At 44.4% G+C, this 10,353-nt stretch overlaps 1 protein-coding gene across 1 annotated transcript in view; it reads left to right on the top strand.

The window, feature by feature from the left end:
- Positions 1 to 304: 304 nt before the first annotated feature.
- The window catches only part of T265_06227 (hypothetical protein), a gene marked incomplete at both ends in the record, with an annotated part of 34,516 nt that continues 24,467 nt past the window's right edge, over positions 305 to 10,353 (top strand). The window contains 10 exons of the mRNA XM_009171435.1: positions 305 to 394; positions 470 to 549; positions 1,075 to 1,219; positions 1,261 to 1,347; positions 4,114 to 4,232; positions 4,423 to 4,528; positions 4,567 to 4,678; positions 4,776 to 4,826; positions 4,914 to 4,967; positions 7,723 to 7,781. Coding sequence (XP_009169699.1) covers positions 305 to 394; positions 470 to 549; positions 1,075 to 1,219; positions 1,261 to 1,347; positions 4,114 to 4,232; positions 4,423 to 4,528; positions 4,567 to 4,678; positions 4,776 to 4,826; positions 4,914 to 4,967; positions 7,723 to 7,781 — 903 coding nt within the window. The remainder of the gene's footprint in view (positions 395 to 469; positions 550 to 1,074; positions 1,220 to 1,260; positions 1,348 to 4,113; positions 4,233 to 4,422; positions 4,529 to 4,566; positions 4,679 to 4,775; positions 4,827 to 4,913; positions 4,968 to 7,722; positions 7,782 to 10,353) is intronic.

Here is a 10,353-nt window from a genome sequence, read left to right as displayed (position 1 = left end):
AAGGGTGTTACAGCTGAACTTTTATTTATTATTATCAATATACGTGACGCCTGCTTACTTGTTTGATCCAGGTGACGAACTCTGCTTTTGTGCCGCGTCGTTGCTGAACTAGTATATACCTTCGCTGTTTAAGTGGCTGATGCCATTATTGGGGGGGCACCATAGTTAAGGTGTGGAGTAACGCAATGTTTGTCATGGAGTACAGGTCTTCTATATGGCTGTTCTTCCGTTTACTTCTGGATCTTTTTATGTTTCAGTTTATTACCTCGGACTGAGACATCTCGTTTGCAAATAAGCAGCCGAAATGGAACCAAATGAGCCCGACGGCTTACAGCACTATGTGACCTTGTCAGAGGAGCCGACAATTTTCGAACCTATGAGCAGTGTCAACAGTGTCTTTTTTGACACAGCCCAGCAGCAGGCAATAACATATTTATTCAAATAACCCTTACATCCGCGCATTATGTAGATTTTTACACTCCGATCCCGTGGTATAATGGGCGTTAATGTGAAGTCACCAGATGCATCGCGACCATCACTCAATTTTCGGTATGTTGTCCGTGTTTTAATTGCTTATTGTTACTTGACGATCCTCAAGGGGCCAACTACTGGTTTGTCTTTTCAGTGAAAGTTGTAATAGGCGTACACAATTCTTGTAATCACATAGCCTGTCCAATTCGAACTGTGGAGGAAACTGCGGCAGTCGAAGCGATCCTACTTCTAATACACAAATTACCACTGAACCGAATCGCGACCAGTTACTGCCCATGCTCGGCAATACATAGTCTGTGCCTGTCTGGTTTTGTTCACTGTTTGAGACAAAAATCGTGGTCAGTGAGCTTAAAAGACTAAATGGTCCGTGCCACACAGTTGCAAAGCAATCGCCATTACAATTTCATCTCCATCCCCTGTTAGTGATAACTTTGCGATCACAAGATTTACAACTTACCGGGGAAAAGGAACGGTCGTATTCTTCTCTGCATATCGGCCACTAACCTCGTTGCTTCTTTAAAAAGTGCTTATCTTCCCTGCTTAGATTGCTTACATCACTATTATTGTACTATGTCTATACAGGATTGAAGATCATGGTGAAGTGTTGTGCATCAAATTCTCTCCGGACAGTCGTGTACTTGCTATCCAACGAACTCCACATTCCATTGATTTTCTCAACTTTTCCAATGGTTCGCCAATCTCTTCTGAGTATTCGCATACGTGCAAGGTGGGTAGTCGGTTTATCAGTTTAACCGTTTCATCCGACAGGGCAAGAAGATAAAGCTTCTCGGCTTCGTATGGACTACCTCCACAGAGATTTTGCTTGTCACTACGGAATCTTTGGAATTGTATCAGGTGCGCCAATTTGTCACATTACCACTATACAGCGAACGAGGTTTGCACGTTCTCATACGGTACGCGAGGAATTACGAGGAAGTGGGAATTTCTAAGTGCGAATTTCCGTCTCTAATGGATGAACGGTCATAGCAACGAACTGAATCGCCTTGCTAAGTATCGGCTCGTAGGTTGCGAATCCCGGGACACAAACAAACGTGCTCCACTCGTGGTTGATGTGCACCTAGGCTTAGACAAGCTTTTGCTATCCTGGCCTTCGTGTTTCATTCGGGTTGCGTGACAAATGTGTAGCAGAAAGATTTCATACTCAGCGCTTTACTATTTTGTACGGTATTTATGTGGACGATTTATGTTTGCTTGGTCAAAATGTGGAAAGGCTGCACTTGGGGTTTTCATTAACTCGTGATTCTGAGAGGGAAATAGGTTCATTTGCAAATTGCAATGCTATTGACGAGAGACTCAGTTGATTCTCTTGTTTACGATGTTCGCCAACTGAATACGCTGCTCAAAGACCGCTTCATGTCTTATCTATTCGATTTGCGAAGAATTTTGCGGTTCGATCTGGTAAGGAGTGTTAGCCGTTGCCAGGACAAGTGGACTTTAGACTGAAGCAGTATAAGGGCGAACACCGCTTGACATTTCCCTGCACCGCTGTATTGAACCCACATTGATCGGTCGCTCTCACTTCCTCACTATTATTCGCGCAGTTAGCCTGGATGCGTCACGCATATACGCACAAAACCAACGCGTTGTTCTGCGAACGAACACGCACATATGTACTCAGGCAGTCTTGTTAAGCTTGCCCAGGTGTGCTGTCTTACCCTTGATTGATTGCTTTGGTTCATGATTTGACCTGTTGTCACACCGTCGAACAGACGTAGTAGTCCACTTGGTCTTGCGTCTCTTACACGCAGTGGTTGGACATTGGGCACTAGCCCGGATTAGGCTGACTGCACTCTCAAGCTATAATCTTCACTCGGTTTAGGTCAGCTCTGTTGAACGCTGTCTATGGTATTGGAGGCAGGAAAGGCACACGAAGGTCACGTGAATTCATTTAAATAAGACTTGGTAATGAAAAGAACAAAAATAGAGCCCGGTACCTTCTCCGCCACACCGAGCTCCTTATTTGCAAGGACTGCTTTTGGCGACGCTGTGGAATATAGGCTGCTAGTATATACTGATTAGAAACTATACATGCACAGACAGAAGAGGAGCAATTTACCCAACTCAACCCCGCATTGATGATGTCACCTCGATTGGTTTGCAATCCAAATGCTGAGCTCAGCGAACAGACTTACAACCAGGAATGGCTTTTTTCTGAATTATCAATGGTATCCGTTCTATGAGCCCGACTCGTGGTGTGCCCGGTGTATCCTTTGGGTTGACTTGATTCGCTCTGTTGGCTCTCCGTTCAGCATAGCCTTTGGTCTCCTCTGATCATGTCAACTTTAATTGTTCTGTCTTGAGTGCTCTGGGACTGTTCCATCCATTTGATCACCTTGATTGTATCTTATACGTCACTCCTCAGTAAAACCATGTTTTCCTCCCAAGGTTTTACCAACAAAACGTTCGTTGCGCCTAGAGAAGCAACTCTTTTTGCACACACTTTGGTTCACTTGGGACGCAACAAGCCATGTTCTGGTGGCCTGTACGAAGAATACCGAACTCCTGTGTCACGCCTTCCATCTCAAAGTACGTTTCCGTTCATCCCCCCCAACACCCTCCACAGTATTGGTATCCTGTTTTGTAACTCCAGGGTTTCTTCCTTAGAATTCTTCCTACCATAAGCCCACACGTCGATCTCTTAGCCTTCTTGAGCCCACTGTGGTAGGATGAACGAGCTCACTTACTGTCATATTTAGGTGTTAGCTCGTTCGTAGTGAGTAACAAGCCAACTACGAACACATTTTTTTAGCGAACAGGCAAATTAGATACCCCATAGGCTCTCACAGTACCTACAGCTAATTTTCATTTTGAAGTAAACTCACATCCGATTAGTTGGCGCAAAGTTCTAGAAGTTGGTGGAATTAGGGAACGTTACTCCGGGTTGGTTGCCCGTATGTGCAACCAAGAGCAGGAGCTCATACAATGCTGAAGAGGAAATTGAGTTCAGTCCTTAATTTCTGTGGTACTCGAAGTTTACTTTCAATGATTCGACGTTCGTGCAGCTATCGTGCGATGAAGTCATCAAGGACGCAGGTTTGTTGTGAGGCTTTTCTGCCAAAGCGTGCGTAGGCCGGAATTGTGCAACTAAACCGAAAAATTAGCGGGAATAGCGCACCAGTCCCAGTCACTGGTTTGACGGTGCTCTATTTTTTTGCTCTAGCTCGTGCTGTACTATGAACTTCGCCAGTAAAAAAATTCAAAACGATTATTCCAGTCTCGCATTGCTTTATAAAGTAATTTAAGAGATTGATCGTTGTTGGCGGCATCCAAATATTGAGGTTGTCGCCGTTGAGGGCACCATTAAATGGGAGTACCTCGGTACCCCGCATGGTTACCATATGCTGCCAATCAGTGGGATTCCACCACAACTGCATTGTTTTTTAACTTTCTTCACTTAAATCAATCACTCATGTACTCTGCTATCATATGGCTGCAGAAGACTCGTTTTTACTCCAACAGGTCGATGAGTTACGGTTAGAAGAATGAATGTTGAATTGATGTTTTACACCTTTCGTTTTACTCACATCGCTCATTGAATTGCTTATGAGTGCTTGTCTAACTAGCTGAATCGCTCAACTTTATTTTTCTATGCTGTTTCAGACCGCGGGTACAATAACTAAGATCTGCAAGTTCTCTCTCCCAAGCAACCTAGCTCTCGACAATGCCCAACCCGACACGGTATCTGCAGTTTTACAAAACAGCTGCCTACTGGCGTGCATGTAAGTAGCACAAAATTGTCCTGACGCGCTCAGCTATGGTAACGTCTATCTCTCCATAGCGCATGAGAGGGACGAGTCCGATCAGGACGAGGCTGCATCAACCACAATCTCAATGTACAAGTTCAGCGGGTAAGACTGCGTAACCAATTTCTCCCAATACAAACGTGACTCTTTTCTCCCATGGTTTTAGTGACGGCTTGGTGAAACTGACGGATGAGTTACTGGTTGAGACCAATGGCCAGTTCGCTATCAGTGTGGTGGATAATGTTGTGCTCGTTCACTGTCGAAATGAGCGAGTATGTTTGTTGATGTGTACCCGATTATCTTTGTCCAGGTCACTTGTGTCTACGACCTTGCGTTCGGTGGTCATGTGCACGATGGTATCTCGAAACATCGTCCTGTGTTTCCGCCGGAATCTATCGGACCTCTGACACTGGCTTCTAACAGTGGGTTTATCCTATTTCGGAGGTATTTATACCTCATGTGCCTCTACGAAAAAATGACTTGTACATTTGGGTTTCATTTCTGCCTTCTCTTTTTTAGCGGTCCCAGCTCTGTCCTCCAATTTGGACGCCAAAATTCCTGTTGAATTGTGTATCCTTTTTCAAATCAAGTCATTTTGCCACATATAATTTCCCCTTATAAAGTTGCTTATTTCCCTGAGCTACAGGCTTCGTACAGATTCTGCCCATTGGATCACAAATTTACCGTCTGTAGTTATCGATGGAAATCTTGGTGAGTTAGCTTCGCGAACCCGCACTTCAAAGTTCCAAATCATTCACCAGCCAATTGTCAAATATAGAAGTCTTCCTTTTTGGAAATCATTATTATTGTTATCGTATTTCCACAATTATAACTGCAGTTTGCTTACAATTTTGGCAGCTTTAGACCTGTTTCGACATTCTTTACGGCTGTGGGGTCACATAAGGCGGGTCATTTGCCATTCAGGTTGTGAGCTTTGCCACTATGTGGTTTTAGGCTGGTCTGTTTAGGCAATGTAAACTGTTTCTGTCACTAAGACTGGCTCTATGAACCTCGCAACTCTTGAGGTAGCAGGTGTACTATTTTTGATTACGAGCTTTTCGAATGCACATTCGGGTTCCACACCTGATTTTTACGATCACAACCCTGGAGCACCGAAAATGCCTTTGCAGGTGAAGCTGACGACGACAACGATGAAAATCTTAGCAGCGGCAAGAATCCGCGTGATGATATTGCAAACATCTGTTCGTGTACACCTGAACTGACAGGTTTACTGCAGTCTAGTTGCGTAGCATTTTAATCCGATGGATTCTTTAGTTTTATGAGGGGGAACTGATAATGTCCGTTTTTAACGCTTTGCGCTCTTGTTTACTGAAATAATCTTTGGGTTTTCGCTAGAATTTGATAGAATTTCCAACCCGAGTGCTTACGCTTATTCGACTCACTTTGGTGCACGGACAAGGTGTGCTTACATAATGGTCATGAGTCCTCATCAGTGTGATTAGTGATTGTTTTTCCCTTGCTGGCCGAGGAACATTTACAGTCATCTCGAGCAAGAGGGGGGACTCTCTGAACAGGACAAAAGCGTTCATCATTCGTCCCTGTGATGATTTTTTTCCCATTTGCGTTAACTATTTGTACTCTTGTCACTGTCACTACTTTATTGCCTCGATTGATCAACGCTTAGGAAACAAGTGTCTTCATACACTGAGGACAAGTTTCCCTGTGTTGCTACTGGGGACTCTCTGAACAGGACAAAAGCGTTCGTCATTCGTCCCTGTGATTATTTTTTTCCCATTTGCGTTAACTATGTGTACTCTTGTCACCATCGCTACTTTCTTGCCTTGATTGATCAGCGCTTAGGAAACAAGTGTCTTCATACACCGAGGACAAGTTTCCCTGTGTTCTTACCCCCTAACCGGATGCAGGCTTAAACGGAGCTGTGAAGACCTGTGGGTATACGATTTAATGACCGTGAGATAATTGCAGTGTATTGACAGGTGGTCTTGCAACTAGTGATTTTCCAGGTTTTCTGCTCCGTGCGCTCATCAACAAGCAAACAGAGACCACTCCCCCTTACGGAAACGTACCAGGTGAATGCCACACGCCTCAAATACAAAGTGACATACTCTGTCAATCAATGAGCCAAAAACTGGATGCTTTTACTCTGTGCCTAAAACCCTGAAGTCCCACTAGCAGGACCCCCCCCCTCCTGCTTAGAACCAGTGGTTCGAAGTTCTTCTACGTCCAGTTTATGCGGCGGGGCAATACCTACGCGCAAAGCAGTGAACCGTAGACATGTTTGACCGTTGTCTTACTCGTTGAATGCTTTTGTGTATGACCATAGTGCAACGACAAGATTACCTGTCAGATTAACCTTCGATTAGGATTGTTCAGGCAGTTCTAACTATGAGTAGTGGTTCCATTCACCTAGCTTTTTCATTTACATGTGTGCTCCGCTGGGTCTGATTATTCCTCCAAATTGTCTCCCAGTCATGCTGCTTACTTGAACATCCGACTTGTTCGCGTACTTGCTCCCCATGTTCCTCAGCTGATAATTCAAAGCATGGAGCCGTGTCGTGATACACCTTGGTGGCGAAACTCCTAAGCCCATATTTATTCGGTTCCAAATTTCATCTCGGCCCTGTTACTTCCCTCCAAATGGACCGATTTGTCTGCAAAGGATGACTTCCGTTTGTGTTTTTTTGGTAGAAGCTAACACAGATGGCTGCGGACCTACAACAGTAGCTCGGACCAAGCGTGTGTTCCACTCTGTGTGCTATTCTAACTGCATGCAGGACGTTTCTTACCAGTTGTGTATCCCTCAGGTTGTTTCAAGGTTACAATTAAATACACTTTCTCCTAAGATTAGTTTCCGCCGTTTGAAGGTAGTGATAGTGTAAGTAAAATGCACCCTCTACGTCCTTATCAGTAGAACAACATGCGACACCTTAAAACGCGGACTGGTGGATGGCCATATTGAAGTGCGAACCCTGGCTTTCCTGAGGCATGTCCATTATGTTGTCCACCGTTTGCAGCTTTAGAAGCCGTAAATGAAAAAAAACAAATGACCTTAGACCCATTTCATTTCAGTGTATCAGCAGTGTAAGGTGTATGCGTATCCTGAGGTAGAAAGACGAACGATACAGAAATATAAGCCTACTTGTGCCAGACCACGGAATTCCTCACAGCCCCCTTTAAAAGTTTACTAGCGCCATTATTCAAGTCAGATGGAACCTCTCTCTTACTTCAACCGGAGGTGACGCAGTCTTTCTCGTCGAATTCCCATTGGAGGAAAATCATCTCGAATTCACGTGTTTTTGGTGGATGACGTAGGTTTATCTAGCATTGCTATTTTTCTTGTAGCAAATATGGATGTCATTCATAAATATGCTGTCACTCTTGTGTTTGTCAATGTGCTGAAGACCACCGTTGTGGTTTTTGCTCTTTGTTTCTGGTGTTGACGGGACGATGTATCTAGTTCCCACTTGTCTCATTTCCTTTCCAGGTTGTCTTTGGACCTTAAAATTGAATAATAAACTGATTCCAATGCTAATTCGAAAACGCGTGAGTTTTTGTTCTTTGAGTCCTTTCCGGTGAACTCAATCGACTCGTACCAAATCGAAATCGTTCAGCTGTAGCACCCCTTCGGTGCCTAGCTGCCATGCCACCCAAAGGTTGCACGAGGGCTGGGATACTGCCAGGTTGCCCAGGCCTAGATAGGGGAAGTCGAGTGGCAGAGATCAGGTTCGAACCACGGACCTTCCGGTCAGTAACTTCGCGCTCTAACCACTTGAGCCATCTCGCCTCGTACCAACTGCCATAATGACCACTGAGGAGACACGAGACGCTGCTCGATGACGAAATGCATCACATTATATTTCTGTAGACACAACACACACGGCTAATCGTAAATAGACGTTTCAAGAGATAGACTCTATAGTGGGCGTTTATCCATGAAACGAAATATATCCGATAAGGCATTCACGTTTTTCCTTCGGTCTTATAGGACTAACTGTGTTCCTCGTTGAACGGGAATGGATTTGATCTAGTTCCTGTTCCGGCTGGTGCTGCATAAATTCAACGAGACCGGTTAGAATCACTCAATTTGTCAATGATCCCTAATTTAATGTATTTGTTGCGACTACCCCCTGCTAGAGAATACGTCGGCTTTGAGTGTGTCATGGATTGTGACTTGACATACCGATAAAAATGTCGCTATCCATTGAGCCATCGCTTTGTAAAAGGGCCTTTGACATGTGAGGAATCGAAGTGTATTTTCTTGGTTTCAATACTTTGAGTTTTAAACAGTGGAAAATGTTGACATTCAGGGCTTTGACTGGGCCATTAGGGATATTGCATCAAATCGTTGAAATTAACCCTATTTTACTTCAATTTAATTTACGATGACTGTCTTCCTTGGAGGGGGGTTGAGCGAGCCCCAACAATATTTGCCACCACTGATAGTCATGCAGCGCAGCGCCAACTGTTCGGTTGCTTTACATAGTTACGCATCAGCCTTAGCTGTTGCGAGCCAGGTTTTCGATGATCCTCCGTTGTGGTAGCGTCATTCTAGGAGGGATTGTGGCAATTTGGGAGAGTTTGGACACTTCAGAATTTAGTCTTCGATCTTTTCGGACTACTCACCTTTTTATCACATTTATTTCATCATCGTTTTTTGTAAATTGAAGATATCTGACCAAACTGTGTTCATACTCCTCTTGGATAACAGCATATTTTAGATAAAGGAAACTACTCACAAGGTTGCTGAAAACTCTTCGACAGCCCACGACCGGTTTCGCCCTTCTTGGGGCTCATCAGGTAGACGCAGTCCCCGAGTTTCCGTCGACCTTATGATCTACTTGAACCCAAATTGCACTGTTTTCGAGAACTACACTCATCTGCAAATCAATTTGGTTTTCACGGGAGACTCAATTAGAATTTGAATAACGGCAGTCTTGTGTGAGTGTGACGCAGATCGGAGTAAAATAAGTTTTTGTCCTTCTCCTGTAAATTCCTCGTTGGTTCGGTTGAGCCAGCTTGGAAAAGCCTTTCTTTTCATCCGGCGATTTTGGTGGAATCCATAGAATTCTTGTATTTTGGGGAAGCTTGGTTTTCATCCACGAATAAGAGAAACTGTTGGTATTAATGTTCCATTACCACTGTGGTAGCACAGACAATGTACTTTTCAGTTCTTTTATCGTTGGAGTTTTATCATTTGAGTACTATGCGTTCCGTCCAGCGGAGCCCTTTCTTCAACAAGGCCCCACCAATCGTCGAATATTCCTGCGACGTCGGTCACACATGCGGCCGACCTCGTACTACTCATCCCACTTTGAATTTGAACTGCTTCAAACTTCGGTCCGATGTGTTAATTCCTGCGACAGTTTCTCCGTTATTAAGCAGAGTAAGGCCCTGTCCAATTGGTTTTTACGGCTAAGCCTATCGGCCAAACATCGCTGTCCAATCGTTATTCCCTCAGTGTCGTTGGAACGCTTTAGGGTTTCTAGCGAATGTATTCACCGTAAAACCTCGATCGTTTTCTCTTAGGAACGCCGTCTCCGTTGGTAGCTACTCGGATGTAGCAGGTGGTTGATACCGTTCTCCGGTGTTTTGCGGAACAAAGTCAATACTACCTGGAACGCTTTCCAAAAACGTTTTGGTCAGTACTTGTAAAATGGATCCACACTGGGGAAAGTCTTGAGCTACCGAAATACCTTTTTGTCCGAGTTATTTCTGCCTCTAATGCCCCAATACGGTCGTTTTTGGATCCCTCGGGTAATCAGTTAGCCAGCTGTCTCGTGTTATTCAGAAAACGCTCACGCTACTCTTGTAGACACTGTTGAGGAAGTCCTACTCAACAAAGTTGAGAATAAAGTGGGTGTTCTGAGCTTTAACCGGGTTGACATACCATTGGCGGTTTGTCCAAGGAGAATTTAAAAGCTAAAATTTGAATTTATCCAACCTACCAGTTACTTGTGGGGAAAGCATCATCCTCATATACCTCAAGTCTAGTTGATTTCACAGCTTCGTCGGTCTGGTTTAGGTTTTTCATTTGCATTCGTTGTGCTTTCGATACCCCCAGTAGACATTCCTAACCAAGGCATTCTTTCATGGTTCATTTCTCGCCCCCCCCCCC

The sequence above is a fragment of the Opisthorchis viverrini genome, assembly GCF_000715545.1.
Source record: "Opisthorchis viverrini unplaced genomic scaffold opera_v5_128, whole genome shotgun sequence".
In the NCBI taxonomy this organism is placed as follows: Eukaryota; Metazoa; Platyhelminthes; class Trematoda; order Opisthorchiida; family Opisthorchiidae; genus Opisthorchis; species Opisthorchis viverrini.
The sequence above is the reverse complement of the archived record's forward strand: the minus strand, read 5'-3'. Positions and strand labels throughout refer to the sequence as shown.